Here is a 17,665-nt window from a genome sequence, read left to right as displayed (position 1 = left end):
GTCAAATTGGAAGGTGCAAATTCAACCACTGTGCCACCAGGCCGGCCCCAAGTAGGTGCATAATTTCTGTAGGTGCATATTCCTTCCTCTCCATTAAGCCGAGGCAGCTCTGATTGTGCTAATTGGCTCACTATGGGCCACCTTTTGGTCCAGGTCTCATTATAGTTGGAATTTCCCTTTTGCTGATGACTTATAAGGCCAAGCACTTTCTAAAATTTTTTATTTATTTTCCTTTGTGAATTGTTTGTTCAGATCTTTTGCCCATTTTAATGGATTGTTTCTCTTTTTATGTGAAAATAGCGATTATTAATGTACTTTTGATGTAGCCATTTTGGTCACACATGTGTCATATGACACCTGGGCAGTTAGTGTGGAAGGTGAGGAGAAGTGACCAGGCCATGGTGGACACACCCAGGCCTGTTGAGGACTCACAGTGCAGAGAGAGCTGTCCCAAGTCTGTGTGTCTTTTGTCACCCAAGCTGCAAGGGAACTAGGGCTCTCTCAGTCCCTTGGGCACCATCTGTCCCCAGGCCCCAGGGGCGGTAGGAAGTCACCCCCTGTGGGTCCCAGTGAGCACTGAGCCGGGCCGTGGATGAGTGAGGGGAGGAAAGGGCAGGCAGGATTCCGGCTGCACCGGCTGCCTCTGAGGCTGGAGTGCTTGCTTTTCAACAGGTCACAGAGTCCTGCCTTTCAGTCTCAGGGGTGTCAAGGTGGCCTTAATGCATCTTTCTCATTTCTCCCTCATTTTTCTGGATTAGCACCTCTTTTCTTCACTGTGATGGGGTCGGTCCCTCCTCCTTCTCTCTCACTCACCAAACCCACGTCCTGGACACCTGAGATAAAATGTCTCAAGATATAAGAAAGAGTCAAGTGCTTTTACTCCCACCATTCTTACTGTTCCTATGTCTCTCTGCCTCTGTCTCTTTCTCTCCTCCTTAAATTAGCATGTGCTTTTGAGTTTATTGCGAGAGTTCTAAAATCCTTGGTCCAGAAGATCAGTGAGTTACCTCTAAGGTGGTCACTCCAATGAACTCCAGTGAGGCAGGAGTGAGGGGCGTCATCCTGGGGTTTCCGCCTGGAGAGGAGAGTATTCCTGCTCCCCTAGGGAATGACACCGCATGAGACAGCAGGGTGCACCAGGTTTGCTTTCTACATTTGCACCATTACTGCAGGACCAGGTCATTCTGTAGCAGCTTTCCAGCTGCCTGCTGCCTGGGGAGCTCATGGTAGGAAGCTATATGCCTTGCTCTTCCCTGGAGAAACAAGAAGAAAAAATCCAACACTTTTGATGGTCAGGACACCAGACACTCTTTCTGGGAGCCATGTGACAGTGTCGGTAGCAGGTCAGAAGAAACAGGATCATCCCACTTCCCCATTCATCTGGATCACTGTTGCTTCAACAAATGACACAGCAATGCAGTGAGATGCTCCACAGACTGGCTGGTGGGGATGGTTGAGTAGCAGTCAGCCCCAGAGCTGGAGCCCCAGAAATGATCAGGAATTCCATCCCCCTTGCTGTGGCTTCCTTCACTCTTCAGGCACGTCACATCCTGCTGGGTCTTCCTAGGGTGCTGTTGACACCATCCAATGTAGAAGGTGCTCTGCTCACTGCTCAGGGTGCAGCTGAGCATGGTCATAGCTCCCAGGGAGGCAGACGCAGAGAGTAACTGAGTCACACAGGCTGACTGAGTCTGGAAACACAAACAGCCATTATGGTGGAGGGAGGGAAAGAGGGAGGGACATTTCTTCCATGTGGTTGGGAGGTAGTTTAGTGGGCTGGGGAATCAGGACCGTCCTGACCTGAGCAGTGCAGGAGGAAGGGGAGGAGAGTGGAATCCAGGCCGTAGTGCAGACGCCCCGGAGCTCTGCTGAGATGGAAATGCTGCAGGTCTTTCTCATCCTCCTCAATCCCCAGAGAATAGAGCCCTTCATACAAATTTGCTCCTCTTCTCCTGGCCAACCAAACACCTCCTCGGTTCATGTTTGCCTCTCCCACCACACACACAATGCCCTGAGATCATTATTTCTGGGAGGGGTAGACCTGGGCTGAGACTGGGCTGAGAATCACCAGGAACCCCGAGACATCCAGCTCCTGGGCCCAGGGGGCAGTGAGCAGAGACCAGGGGACAGGTGTCTGGTTTCCCAGCTCTCAAAGATCCCTTGGCAGCAAGCCTACAGCGCCCCTGCTGCCCCAGGCCCAGGTCCATCATATCTGTGACCAGAGGACAGGTGACCCTGCCAGAGGCTCCTGCCTCCCCCACTGCTTTGATCACTGCCATTCCCTGAGGGCAGAGCGAGGCCCTCCTCAGGGGCAGCCTCCCACCTCATTTCAGTCTGTCTTTGTCTGCTTGGGCCTCCTCAGCAGGAATCAGAGACAGAATTCACCCCCTTTGCAAGGAGTCCTCAGGGGAAGGGGCCTCATATGCAAACCCTACATGAAGGAAAACATTCATTAGCTGAGAACAGGGACAGGTCAGCCATGAAGTCACTTCCCAGGCTGCTCAGGAATCCAGGTCCCTTTCCTCCTGCCTGACCCCTCACTAGATGTGCACAGAGGACACACGGGGGTGAGAGTTTCGAGGATGAAGGCGCACACTGGGTAGCTCCCTGGGGAATGAGGAGAAGCCCAGGGAGGAGAAGGGGAAGGGACTCCTGTGGCTGGAAGAGTCAGGAAACTCGAGGGTCCTTAGGAACTAAGGGACTAGAGAGGTCGGGAAAGGAGAAGGGATGTGAGGAGCACTCCTGAGGAAAGATCTGGGAAAAAGTCCATGTCTTTTCTTCAGGAAGTCATCACAAATGACATTCTTTGAAGCATTTTCCTCAAACCTCTGAATCATTGTGAACAGAGCCTGGGCCCAGGGGAACGTGACATGTGTAGCTATTAGGATCAATCTTTCCTATTAGAGAGTTTTGAAAAGAATGTGGTTCATACTCAAGAACCAAAGCTCTGGGCAGGGGTGGGGAGGTTAAAAACGAGAACGATTTATATGCTTTTATCTGGCAAAATGTCCACTCTACATGATTTTGCCAGAAAGATCACCTCCAGCCAAAAATAAAACAAAAAAAAACAAAAACTTTTACCAAAATAAAATAAAACAAAATAAGCAGATAATAAGATCAAATAATAAGATTTCTATAGCCAGAAAACTTTGAGAATTCTATGCACCAGACTCTTAGCTCACTTGAGTCTGGGGAGTTGTTAGGGGCAGAGAGCACATCCTGGCCGTCAGTTCGGTGCGCTCTCTGTGTGTTACAGTGGGGTTGCGTTATCTTGAGATATTAATACACCAAAATGTTTAAATGGATTAGTGAAAATCTAAAGTCATTATTTAATCAAGAGTAGTCAATGAATTTTCCTGGGGGAAAAAAGCTCTATTTTAATTTTGCATTTACAATGATACCACCTCTTGAAATATCATTTTCTCTGTAAGTTTTGTTATTTTTAAACAATTTTGATTAAATCACACAACAGGGACTTTATGAAATTTTCTTCATTATTGAGCAGAAATTAATTTTTACAAAATATTTGCACCTTGAGTTTTTTTGGCACTGCTTCCTTTCTGATGATGCAGAAATGTTCATTGTGAACTTTATTTTGCTTTTCCTTCCACTTCAATAAACAAGGATTTGCAGGTCTGCCTAGTCTCTCACACACAGGATGAGGCTGCCTGTGTCACCTCTCCCCATGGATGCTCTCTCCCTGGTGGGGCCCCTCAGCTCTCAGGCTCAGGGCAGAGAGAGGAGCACGGGCACAGCTGACCCTCTCCCAGTTCAGGCCCGATCCTGATCCAGTACTACTCGGCCTGTGTAGTGAGGAGCATGTCTTCAATAGCAAATGTTTACTGAACACCGATCTGGTGTTGAGTCTGGGGGTTGGCAGTGGAATTCTAGGCTGTGCTAGACAGCCTCATCCCTGCTCATAGAGCTGAACCTGAAGAAGAAACACGGCGGTGGGAGGCATACAGGGGGTCTCCCTTCCTCACTTTCACCACTGGAGGCAGGAGACCAGAGCAGACACTGCTGCACTCATGGGTCTGTGGGGGATTGAAGGTTTGTGGGATCACAGGGGAGCAGGGAGTCAGAGACAACACAAGAGCTGAGAGGACATGGGCAGGACTTGAAGATTCCCTGGGTTTAGGTGAAGATGTAGAGAAGTCCAAAAAGTGGATACAAACAGAGGAAGACAGAGATAAATAACATGACCCCGGAGATATGGGCTACTAGGAAAAATCGGATTAGTTAGCAGGACAAGTGCCTTAGGAATCCCAGATGTGGTTTGGTTTATCAGGTGAAGGGTCTTGCTCACTAGTTGAGCATGACCTACTGGGAGTGCTGGAAAGGAAGACAGGGAGAGGCCATATGTCAGGAAGGTGAGAAGTGAAGAGTGGGTGAGAGAGTCAACAGAGAGAGGACAGATTCCCCTTTAGGAAAGATCGGACGGGAAGTGTAAGATGGAGGAATCTAAAGTCTAGCTGCCCTTCTCCATATGTTTCTTGTAAATGGAATCACGTTAATTTGTAGACTTTTACACAGAAGAGAAATCCAAAGCTCATAGATTTATTACCCTTGAAGACATTAACCAGTTTATTTCCAACGTAGAAAACTGGCTTCCTTGGCCCAGTCTTGGTAGAACAAATGTACTATATTTAGAAAATACTCTTTAAAATCTATTACTGTCTCACTAGTCTCCTCAATGAAATATAAGTTGAATAAATTTTTGACACGTGTTCTTACTCCATATGTTTAACTTTTGGAAAATTTTCCCTGACAATTTAGGTTACTTACTGAGATCTCTGAGAGGATCCTTCTATCTAATCTATTGACCCTGTGGTGACTGAGGACTGGAATCTTTAAGGTCAGGAATCGCTTCTCTCGAGTCCTGAAGTGATTCCCAGGAACAACTAAAACTTTGATTTTCTGATGCTATATTTTTCTAAAACTCCACCCCCGACACACATGTTTGTGACAATGGGCTGAAGATGCTTGGTTGGGGTCATTAGCTGACTGGTGGAAAGGAAATGAGAACATAAGAGAGATGGTAGAATTTGGGAAAAATCAATGATTCTAGGTCTGAGGACATTACATGATATGATTGGATAGACAAAGGACATTCCAGAAGGACCTTGACATGTAGAGTCCAGGTGGAGGAAAAACCAGGACAGTTCAACTGCGGCTCTTAATAGTTTTCTCTATGTCCTCGATGGGCAGAGTCACAGCAGAGGTAGCGTCAGGCTGAGTGCTCTCATTCCCTTGGAACTTTACTCTGTGACGTGGACACTCCCAGAAATGACACAGTGGTGGCCAAGGGAGCAGTTGCTGTGGTTTGGGAGCAAAAGGAACTTCCATGTGGAGCATATGGACAGAGGTATTGGTTCATGTGATGGTCCCTGAGTCTGGTCCACATTGGAGAGAGTGAAGGCGGGGAGAGGTGTCCGGTGAGCTTTGGAAGATGCCACCATGGAGGTTTCTTGAGCCTTCTTTACCTTCTTACTAAACCTGGGAAGAAGAGGTCATCAAGAGAAAGCTTTTTTTTTCTTCTTTCTTCCTCTCATGAGACTACCTAAATTTCAGATCAACACGTTGTGGATGGGAATGAATCTGTCTTGTCCCGGAATTGATCTCTTGTAGGAATATCGGAAAGGCCAGGGAGCCAAGCTGTGGCTTTATGATACGGGAACAGTCTGGCCTGTGTCCCCTTCCCTGATCCAAGTGTCCACAGTACATGCCCCAACCTGAACTGACGATGAGGGTGCAGGGAAGAGTGAGGAAATGTTAGAGACCTATTTGGTAAAACTTCTATCATTTTCTTCTCCTATTTGGACTCCAAGTCTCCCAGACATGCAGTTGGCCTAGGATTGACCACACGTGCTCCTGGATAGCCCTTGTGTTACCTAAACCAGTCAGACAATCCCCTCCCTGCTCACCATGGTGGAGATGGGTGATGGTGTAAGTGAGCTCGTCCAGCCCTCCTGAAAGCTGATTTCCTGATCAGTGGAACAGGGAGGGCAAGTCTCTCTGGTTATGGACTGATTGTTGTGTGGACATGATGCCTGGGACTGCAGAGGCAAGTTTGGTCCATGTGGGAAAACAGCCTGGAGACGCTCTATATACTCATGGAGGACGTAGAGACAATCACAGAGAATCCAGCAGCGTTCATCAGCCCTGCTTACAGTTGGTCCTTGTGAAATTTTGCCATTTGTCTTCCTGATACCACAATCCAAACTTTGTAGCCCACCCTGAATTTCTGGTTCTAAACAGACCGAAGTATCCCTCTGTCCCTCCTTCCTCGGAGAGAATTCTCCAGACCAAAGACTGTTAAGCAGCCAGGTTGAAAGCCCCTGCAAGATGAGGTTCTCTCCTACGTGACGGGGGTCCCTGTGCCTGGCTCAGGGCCACTTTAAACTCACTTTAGCTCATATGTGTTTAACAATTGAAGGGACTGATTGAACTTCTGGAAAATCATATCTTCTGAATGAATGGATTAACCTAGTGATAGCATGACATACATATCTTAGAAAAATCCTCTCACTATTTTCATTTGGTTCTAATGTAAAGCATTGCCTAAGTCCTGGCTCCCTCCTCATCCCTGCAGTGAAGGGCTGTCGTTCTCTAGGTGCATCCATCACATTTTGATTTCTAGTAGAGTTTTCTATATTTCTCCTACTAGACTGTGTTCATCCTGGGACCTAATGAGCCCATCCTAACACCTGCTTCCCAGCACATCCTTCCCCGTCCCCCAGGGGATGACTGGGATCAGGATGTGTGGACACGTCTGCCTTGACCCTGCCCAGTGGGAGAGCAGACCCCCTGCTCTGAGGCCTGGGGTTGTATCTGCAAATGAGTCGTCTCAGGGTCATCAGCCTGTCCATTCCTCTTGGCTCATTTTTCTCATCAACAGAATGACAGATGTAGCCAATTAGGGGTTATCTATTCATGATACATAAAAGAACTTTCTGGAAGCATGTAAACACAAACCTATTACAGAATCCCACTTATTGAGTTTAAAATTAAGTAATCTGGTGGAAATTGTGGTTTTCATCTTTTCCAAAGTGGAAGATTTCTAATATGGGGGCAGCACTGCGAACGAGGGGACTGAGTTCATCCTTCACATTCTATTCCTCCAACGACATGATAAAGTTTAACAGGCACAGGTGTAGTTTACATCAAATGTGAGATGAAAGTAAACCGGACTTCTTGTGAACAGCCCCCTTTGTCAGGAGCTGATCATGTCTCCTGAAAATATAAGGTTTAAATAATCCTGTCATAAATATATGGGGTCATCATGTTGTCTCAAGTAATCGACTCACTTACGTCCCGCACTGTTCCCAAGAGCCCAGCCTCGGTTCCTCTCTTTCCCATTTTCATTCTTCAGTCCCTCCTACCTTCAAGACATGGGGACCCTGACCTTTCTTCTCCATCCCACCTGCTCCTCCCCTCCTCCAGGGCTCCTAGTCTGACATCGTATCATCCACACCCCCACCTGGTCCCTGCCTTCACTCTCCCCTCCTCCTAGTTCACCTTCTATGCAGCACCTGGATTAAATACACTTAAATCACATTCTGCTGTTTCCTTGTTCACCGCCCTAATTCTCCCATCTCCACCAACCGCCACGCCTCTCCTCACTCTCCCAGGACATCTTTCTTTCAAAGCATGTTTTGTTTGTTTGTTCTCTCTCTTCCCCTGAGAGTGTCAGCTTCCTGAGCATGGGGACTTTCCCATATTTTCCACCTACTATCCTAAGCTCCTAACCAAAGTCTGACACATAATAGGTGTTCAATAAATTGTGTGGATGCACATCATCTGGACAGTCATCCTGAGTCAAACATAGCTGGACTCTGTGTCCTTGGTTCTTTTCTGACCCCTTGATATGGACTGAACTGTGTCCTTCAAAATCCTATGTTGAGACTCTAACCCCCAGTGTGACTGTCTTTGGGTATAAGGCATTAAAGGAGGTAATTAAGGTAAAAGAGTTCATTGGGGGGGTTCTCCTAAGCAAGTAGGGCTGGTGTCTTTCTAAAAAGAGGAAGATAAACCAGGGGTAAGTACACAGAGAAAAAGCCATGTGAAGAGACAGTAAGAATGTACACATCTGTGGGCCAAGGAGGGTGGCCTCAGGAAAAAACAAACCTGCCAGCACCTTGATCTTGGACTTCCAGCCTGCAGAACTGTGAGAAAATACCTTTCTTTGGGTTAAGCCAACTCATCTGTGTTTTTTCGCTGTGGCAGCCCTGCCGGACTAACACACTGCATGGATGCTGTGGCCAGCGCCGCCTGCCCCCACATCCAGGAATGTCTGCTCGATTTGAGAAAATCAATAATGTGTTCAAACCAGACACAGGCAGCGGGGGAAGAATGGGAGAGGACGAAGACACAGTCTCTAAACAAAGCACCCTGGATTGAGTCATAGAAAGTTTGGGGCCAAACAAACCAAGGAAGCAGCTGACGTGGCAGAGGAGTGGGGGCTGCGCAGGGAAGCCCCATGGCTGGGGGGGAAGCAGGTTTCTGTCTCACTTCCCCACAGGCCTGGAGCACTGTGTGAGCACTCAGGCTGTCATCATAGCACTCACAGTAATAATCAGCGTCGTCCTCAGACTTGAGCCCAGTGATGGTCAGGGTGGCCGAGTTGCCAGACTTGGAGCCAGAGAATCCTTCTGGGACCCCAGATGGCCGTTTGCTGTTATCATAGATGATGAGTTTGGGGGCCATTCCCGGGAGCTGTTGGTACCAGTGCACATCATAATCACCGATGTCGGAGGTGCTTCCAGTGCAGGAGATGGTGACCCTCTGGCCCAGGTTCCCAGACACTGAGGCCGGCTGAGTCAGCACAGACTGGGCCCAGGATCCTAGAAGAGGGAAAGACACAGAGATGGTGATGCTGGGGTCTAGAAACAAGATGAGAAAGCAGGGTGACATGTATCTTCCCAGGGCCCCTTGTCCCCATAACTAGTCACCTGTGCAGAGAACAATGAGGGTGAGGAGACGGGTCCAGGCCATGGTGGAGGTCATCACCGATTCCCACCGTCTGTGGCCCCACAGCTGAAGCAGAGCTTCTCCCAGATCTCTCCCTTCCCCTCTTCATACTCTAACAGAGGGAGGGCCCACACATGCAAATCAGACCCTCCCAGCTTTCTGATCTCTCACTGGGCCTTGGTTCAGGTCTCACTGCCTAAGGATGGCCAGGGAGTGGGGAGTTCACAGCTGTGATCCCTGAACAGAGGGCACCAGGCAGTGCCAGGGGGCTGGTCCCAGCTGTGAACAGCCACAAAAACCTCAGGAACGAGCACTGAGCACCCCCCGGTGTCCAGGCCATGATTCATCAGGTGTGACACAGTGACTAAAGCCAATTAGAAACAGCTCTGGGCCCCACTGCTCTGCCCACTCTCCCCTTGCCTTAGGGTCAGGCCAGGTGGCCCCTCATGTTGCCTCCCCACCACCCAAAGGCAGTCTTTATGCTCTGCTCAGCCTCCTCAGGGGTGAGCATGTTCGTGTCACCATTGGCTGTTCAGCGGTCAGGACTGAGGTGGTGTCTCTTATCAAACTCCTCTTAGATCAGGATCAAGAACAGAGCAGTGACCGGCCCCATGGAGGGAGGTCCCCTTCTGTGCAGGACCCAGATTCTTTCCTCGTATGTGATCCCTCCCTTGTTAGAGATTAAGCAGTGCATCTCCAACACTCAAAAACTTTGCTCCAAAGCTTCTATTCCTGCTGAAATATAAGGACTTTGATTTTTGCTATGCTCTGTGACCAATACTTACCATTTACTGGTCTCCTCACTAATGTATGAGTTGAATAAAATATTTTACACTGGTTCATTCTATACTTGTATGAGAGTCAGGTGTTTGCCTTTTTGATTCAGGGTCACTCTGATCCCAACGCCCGAACATAGAAGTGGTAGGTGACTGGGATAGAGCACCTGTCACCTGGACCCCATGAGGTGGAGAATCTCAGCAATGACCCCTCACTGACCTCGTGGAGCATGTGCTTGGGGATGGGGGTAGAAGGGGCCAGGAATGGAGCATGCATCCAGAGATTCAGGAGCTGACCCTCTGGGACTCGTCCTCACCTGAGGGACAGGGTAGATGGTGGGGAGGAGCGCATGTGATGATTGGCACCAGCCACTACTGTGGTTTCTTGAACCTTAATCATCCTCTCACTCCCTCTAGAGAGAGGATGTCCTCATGAGGGATTTTTCCTTCTTTCTACTTCTCCTGAGAATCTTGAATTTCAGATTGATGCCTCACTGATGGAAGTGGGTGTGATTTTACCTGAGATCGATCCTTTGCAGACCATTAGAAAGGTCGGGGAGCCAGAAGCAGAGTTGTGTGAGACAGGAACCTGTGGCCTGGGTCCCCGGTTCAGCTCCCAGTATCCACAGTGCTAGGATCAACATGAACTAATGATGGCAATGGAGGACAGAGTGATGTGCTTGGTGGGGACCACTTAGGCAAACATTTTGCCTTTTCTTGTCCTCTCTAGACCCCTAATTTCCTAACCATGTGGTGAGCATGTGAAAAACCCCCACTGCAGCTCCAGAAATAGGCCTTTAATTTCCCAAACTGATTAGAAAATCCCCTCCTGGGATGCCATGACGGAATCAGGGGAAATGGTCTAAGTGCTCTGGTCTGGACCTCATGACAACCAGGATTCCTGTTCAATGGATCAGGGAGGGAAGTCTCTCTCATTCAACAGGATTTGTTGTGTGGATGCGATACCTAGGACTGCAGGGACATTTTTGATCCATGTGATAAATCAGCCTGTGGACACAAGAGATAATGGAGAGAGAACATCTCAAGTGAATCTCAGAGAAGAAGGAGTGAAGCTTATTGAGATTCCACACTTGACAACTAAAGAGAAAACTTTCCTGTGTCACCACTGAACACGGCAGGAAGGTTGTTGTCAACATTTCCATCACTGGGATGAGCTCAGGACCTCAACCCCACATCATTGTCCATGAACCTTCAGCCAGGAGGTACAGCTCACTCAGGTCCCATCCTCTTTCCAAGAATCAGACTCCAAACCTCTTCCCCACATCCCATTCTTTACCTCTTGCCTCCAAAAATCGCACAGTAGCTGATGATCTTTCTTCACCTCTCCTGATCTACTCTTCATCCAGGATGCCAGTCTAATCTTTGTAGCAAATCCACAACCCCCAAAAGGTCTCTGCCTTCACTCTCACCACCTACCCACTCATCTTCCTTGTAGCATCAGGACTTCATAAACTTAATCAGATTTCATATATTCCATGTCAAATCCTCTAATGGTTCCTATTCCCCATCTAGCCCAGCCAATTGTTGGTGTTTCCTAAACGGCGTGGATGGATGTACCTATGAACATTCGGCTACCCTGCATCAAACACAGCTAGACTATGTGTCTCTGGTTTTTCCCTGACCCATCGTGGACTCTGGCCTCATGGCAGCCTGACCTTGACATTGAGGAATATCTGATGAATGTGAGATGATCAGATAACTTGTTGCTGCCAAGGATGGGCTTTGGGAGCATAAACTGAGAAGATGGGGCTACAAGCTGTACACCATGTTCCCTAGACTGGGTATGAGAACCTAGTTTTAGGCCAAACAAACAAAGGTATCAAAAAGCCACACTTCAATGAGAAAACTCAATGCCCAAGTCTGCAAGAGCCAGTAGAGCATTCTCTGTGCCTGCTTTTCCCAGAACACTGCCCTCTCAGGACCTGTCCAACAGCACCTCTGCTGGTCTCAGATCCAGGGGCCAGTGCCTCTGACTCCACTCAACTCTCCTGGAGGATGTCCTGATTTTGCTCACAGATCATTGTGATGTCACTACCCAGAAGAGCAAAACAAGTAGGTCGTTTCATGGGATTTGAGTCTGAGACATTAATTGCCTGTAGATAACCAATGACCTCCGGGTGGATAAATACGGGATGCATCGCACAGTCCTCACGGCGCCAGATATTTCAGGTTTACCCAACATTTTACTTTGCTTCTGCCATATGTCTGGAGCATCTTAAACCAAGTTCAAGGCCTAAGACTCTACAGTGTACTCTGTTGGTTCATACTGGTGAGAAATCTGTCTGGGATACCCTGACAGGCTGATTTATGTTGTTGTTGTCACCGTTATTGTTGCTGTTGTTGTTGTGAGGGATTCCTGTTAGACCCCCCAACCCCACTGCACAAGTGCTGGTCATGCCTTCTCTAGTGGCCACTGGAACACAGCGCTGTTGGAGAAAGGCGCCCTCCCTCCTGCTGATCACTCTGGGCTCATTTGCCCTTAATGGCTGTTCTGGAGATTTATTCTTTCTTCTTTTGAATCTGTGATATATTTATGGTAGTTTTTCCCATTTTAGTCAAGTTTTGTCAATGTTTTTAGTCTGAAGATTGATAAGTAAACCATTACTATGTGCATCTCTCTTTTTTGAGGTCCGTCCTCCCTCCTTGACTTAGTGGCATCCAAGATGTGTTACACAACTCACACTGGGCCCTGACCAGGTTTACTTGGTAGCTGCTCCATATGCTGATGTCATTAATGAACAAGGCTGTCTGTAAATTGTTTTGTAATATCAGGGCTCTCTGTGATAAGGAGGGTTGGGTCATAGGCTCTAGATCCCAATGACCTGAGATGCTTTCAAACATCTCCCCCTCCAAAATAAACACACACAAAATCTGTAGCTGTAAAACTGGCAAGATTTGTGGGATTAAACTGGGGAAAGAGAGGAGGTGATGGGTGTGAGAACTCAGGGCATGATCAGCAAAGCCTGGGCCAGGCTCATGGGACATGTAGGGGACTGAGCAGAGGAGGACCTGGGTCTCCTGGCTCTCGCTGGCTGACTTCTCTTCTCCATGCATGCAAGAGGCAGGGAGGTGCTTGTATAGGTTCTGGTGACAAAATGATTTACTTGCATTGGAAAAGGAGTAATAAAATGGGGTTTTTGTGTTTTTTTTGCATCCATACAGGTGGACTGACTAAAAAGCATCAGATCCTCTGGTTTTAGTAGCACAAGTGACAGCAGAAGCCAAAACCTGGGCTGGTGTTGCCTCCAGGCAGGGACAGAGGAGAGTTAGGTCAGACTGGGGAGTGGATCTCACTCCCCACGGACTAGGATTGGCATCGAGGTTGCATGCAGCTGTTTGACAGTGACAATCAGCCTCATCCTCTGGCTGGAGGCTGCAGTAGTCAAGGAGGTTATCTTTACAGACCTGGATCTGGAGATTGGTCTGGAACCCCTGCTGTCCTAGGACACACACTTAGGAGCTCTTTCTGGGAATCCTTGATGCTGATTTCCATTGTAACCTATGTTTCTGTTGATTCCCTTAAAGGAGACGGTTTGGGTCCTTCTAAAGAGCTTCCTGGGTTGGATTGACTTCATGCACATATCGGGGAGTTTCTGCTCGCTCATATTCCACTGTTCTTCTCTTACACTTTGTCTAATTGGAAAGGTCCACTGAGATACAAGAGGAGAGAAGAACTCAAGTGTGTACCTGTAGGCTCCAGATCACACACCGGAGGGAGTCCCATGTGCCCTGAGGGGGATCGGCGGTAGGAAAGTCACAACTGTGGGACATACTTCACCCAGCTTCCATGCTGCAGGCTCACCATTTTAGTCTCCCCTTCTTGCTGACATCACAACCGTACGTCCAGGCACCCAGCAAGTGTGTCAGGCCAGCTCTGTGCCTGGAATTCCTCCTGGGATGTTTCTCACAACATCTTACATCTTAATCTTTTGTGCTTGAACACAGTGAGCCTCAGCCAGATCTGAGCACAAGAGCCTGGGAGGGAGGGAAGGTCTCCGCTCTGACCCCTCACAGAGCAGAGTCCCTGCTGTGGAGGACTGTGTATCTGCTGGATGGACCCTGGGTTCCCACCAAGAAGAAATCTAGCAAAGGCTAATTTCCCATCTTTCAAGACAAACAGCCCAGCTACAAAGGCTCTCATTTTATCACACATGGGTCACCAGGCAAAGATTCAGTGTCATCATGAGATTTGTATTTTGTTTGGTTTAGTTTTCATTTTGGTGTTTGTTTACCTGAGATTGCAGGTATATTGACTGGAAAATTGGGAAGACAGCCGATGTGAACCAGAAACTACTTCCAGGCACAGCTACTGCATCTACAAGTTACTGTAAAATTGCAGAAGCGTCTATTCCAAGTGCCTGAGTGGGCTGAGGTATTTGTCCCAATTTCCCATCTGCCTGTGTCACTGTGAGAAGCCCTATTGTGCACAATCACACAGTAATAATCAGCCTCATCCTCTGGCTGCTGCCCAGAGATGAGCAGAATCCTTGCATTGGCCGAGGCATCTTTGGATCCAGAGAAGCAGCTGGGGACCTGGAGCCTGGTGCTTCTCTGAATCCGTGTGGTAGTAGAGGAGATGCTGGGAAGGGGACCTTGCATTCTGCTGGTACCCACGCTGCTTTGAGTAAAAATCCTCCCTGAGCCGCTGTGTAGGGACCACAGGGCAGTCCCACATCACCCCCTGCTGGTCATATGTGGAAAAATGAAAAATGCCAAAAACGCAAGAGATAATGTCTGTGAAAAATAGGTAAAATACGTGCTTTTCTAGGAAGGATCAAAATTGGCTCTACTGGAAATAAAACAAGTAAGCTTACCTATTTTAATACAGAAATACAAAATGTTATGGACCCACTCCACAGAATGACTGAACAGACAGATATTCTCACATGGAAGCTCTAAAAACATCAGAGACCAGAGGGTTCCAATCTACTTGCTCTATTTTTAAATAACACTTAAAAGGATGGAAAACTTACCAGTTCTTTTAGAGATCAGTTATTACAGTTATAATGCATGTTACAGTTAAATTACAGAAAAATAAAAATGGCAGACGAACATTAGCTATTACGCAAATGTTCTAAATAGAATATTAACGAAGAGATCTCAATACTAGATTAATGAATTGATGAATTATTACCAAGTGTCATTGATTCCAATGATGCAAGTTGTATGCAATAGTAAGAAATATTTTAATATAACACACAATATAAATATATATATATAGATATGATCATATGGTCTCAAATGATACTGGAAGGGATTTTGACCAAATTTAGCATCAATTCCTAATAAAAGCCACATAAAACTAAAACCCACAAACAGAAACATTTATAATACGGCCAGACACACTCTCTCACACACATATAATGAAATCCTAGTGGCAGCATCTTAGTCAATGGAGTGGTAAAGGGCAGCATTTCCAAAAAGATCAGCAATAGGCAAACGTGATTCCCTTTGCCCATGTACCTCCATTAATATTCCACAGTATTCTTCAAGAATGAGAAAATCCAATTAAAGTAATGATATCAATGGTTTGGACATAGAATTCATGGGAACAAAGAAGTAGACATTCTTAAAGATCCAAATGAACGTTGTGGCCTTAGATACTCTGGTCCCGGTGCAGAAGTGACAGCAGAGATCACCCCAGTGAGTGACTAGTCACTAACACTCACTAGTACTGGTAACAGATAGTGACAGAGGCATGTGAGTGGAACAGGGGGAGCAAAGGGGAGGTCTTGGTCCACCTGCCCAGCAGTGAAGAGCATCTTGTAAGATATTAGGCAGTCACCTGAGGTCTGTGGTAATCATCTGCATCCCACTCACACTGCATCCCAAGTAACATCAGTCATCACACTTATGGGGCTTCTGTCTCAGAGCCAGAATAAGCCACATGCAGACTTCCAGGGCAGAAAGTTTCTGCCCAAGTGACCAACACATTGAGACAGGCGTTGTGAGTCTGGTGTCACAGCACCTACTCCATGTGGAACCAAGGAGAAGGCAGGTCCTGTGCCTAAGATCTTGTAAAGGTCCCCTACCAGAAGCTGGAAGAACAAGACTTCTGGATTTGGTTGAGGCACCACTGAGCTCTGTCTCCTGAGGGTCCACTGTGTGGACTCCGCCCACAAGCTGTGTCTTGTCTTCTGCACAGTCTTCCCAGGAGCCCACTTCCTCCTTGGAAGTGCATTTGGGCTCCTAATGGTCTGTCAGCCCCACCTTGTTCAAGACTCCCTGAGGAAAAAGGAGGCAATGACCTACATTTGAAGCCATCAATTAGGAAGCCAAAACCAGGAGCTCACAGGGTCATGGGAAGCCTCATGGGTGAAGGCAAGTCCCACATCAGTGAGGACACAGGTCGCCCAACTGCCCTGGAGCCCAATGAGTGGTTGAACATCTGTCTGACCCAACACCTGCCTCTCCTAAGTCTGAGGACACTCCATTGCTGCCCCTGCTGGTGACTGCCCATCCCACAGCCGTTGTGACATCCCTAAGCACACCACGCAGAGTGTTCGATTTTACAGCAGTCTTCCCCAACGTTACTCCCAAGAGAGTGGAATGAGAAAGGCCTTCTAGGATTACATGGGGACAGTGATGCTCTCACACCTGCACTTCTATTTTCATGAAAAACTATAATTATTTTCAAACTGTCAGTCTCTGTCCATTCCACCCTAGAGCTCCAACCTTGCCTGCTGTGGCAGACACTGACCTCGGTGTGTGAGAGAACAGTGAAAGGGTGCAACAGGAACACACCTATGCTGACACGGCCCTGTGTGCATGTGGGTTGTGCACATGGCTCTGTGTTTTCTTGTGGGTTGTGCATATGGCTCTGTGTGCATGTGGGGTGTGCAGATGGCACATTGTGCATGTGGGGTGTGCCCTGGGATATTGGGACAAAGGAGCCTGGACGAAGCTGTGATATGTAAGCTGGGATCTGTGGGATGAGTCAAGTGATCACCCTGGGAAAGACTGGAAGAGCCTTCAAATCAGAGGTCAGGTCATGTACCGAGGTCAGGAAAAGAGGGTAGGCTGGTTGCTGGTGATGCTGGTGGATGGCCACTTGAGGTCGGAGAGATGGACCCTCTAAGCAGGTGAACCCAGCACCTCCAAATGGAATAGAAAAGAAAAATCTCGAAAAATTAATATTCTCTTACTTAAACCTTGAAATCCTTTATTACACATTTTTAAGGTGTATGAACGTGCATCTTCATATAGCCACAAATGCATTCACAATGATGTTGCCTATACATTTGTTAATCATGCAAATGAAGAAATTTTCACTTATTGTATTATTTTTAATACTCCTGAATAGGCCACACAATTGTCAGCTGGAACCCAGTCCCTGTCCTTTCCTTGTCAGTGAATGCTGCTCTGGGAGGTCCCCATGCACTGGGTGAGCCTGCGGAGCTCAGGGTTTGTGTCTCCTTCCCCACTTGCCTGGGGCCCCGCGTGCACACTGAGGCTGCTGTCCCACATGGAGCAGTAATAATCAGCCTCGTTCCAGGCTGGAGCCCAGAGATGCTCAGGGGGCCACACTGCCTCACCTGGAGCCAGAGAATCTCTCGGAGACCCCAGAGGCCCAGATGTTATTCCTGCTGGTCAGGAGTGTGGGGACATGGCCTTGGGGTTGCTGCTGCAGCCACGCTGCCCCCTCATGGCCGACATTTTTGCTCTTTCCAGTGCAGGTGAGTGTGGCCATCTGTCCTGGGGACTTGGTCACTGAGGGCGGCTGAGTCAGCCCTGCCTGGGCCACAGACACTGTAGGGCACAGAGATGAGTGTGAGGGCAGGATCCCAGCTCACTGTGAAGGAGGGTGGGGGCATGGGGCAGAGCTAGGGGTGGATCACCATCCCGAGGGTAAGTCACTCTCACCTGTGTGGGGAGTGAGGAGGTGAGGAGGAGAGGAG

At 48.0% G+C, this 17,665-nt stretch overlaps 1 gene segment (V, D, J or C); it reads right to left on the bottom strand.

Moving 5' to 3' along the window:
* Positions 1–5,039: 5,039 nt before the first annotated feature.
* Positions 5,040–9,106, bottom strand: LOC138921116 (immunoglobulin lambda variable 1-40-like). The segment is given in 3 exon segments: positions 5,040–5,496; positions 8,568–8,843; positions 8,952–9,106. Coding segments are annotated over 3 exon segments (348 nt in total).
* Between the last annotated feature and the right edge of the window lie 8,559 nt (positions 9,107–17,665).

The sequence above is a fragment of the Equus caballus genome, chromosome 27, assembly GCF_041296265.1.
Source record: "Equus caballus isolate H_3958 breed thoroughbred chromosome 27, TB-T2T, whole genome shotgun sequence".
NCBI classification, from domain to species: Eukaryota; Metazoa; Chordata; class Mammalia; order Perissodactyla; family Equidae; genus Equus; species Equus caballus.
This window is presented reverse-complemented; position numbering and strand designations above follow the sequence as displayed.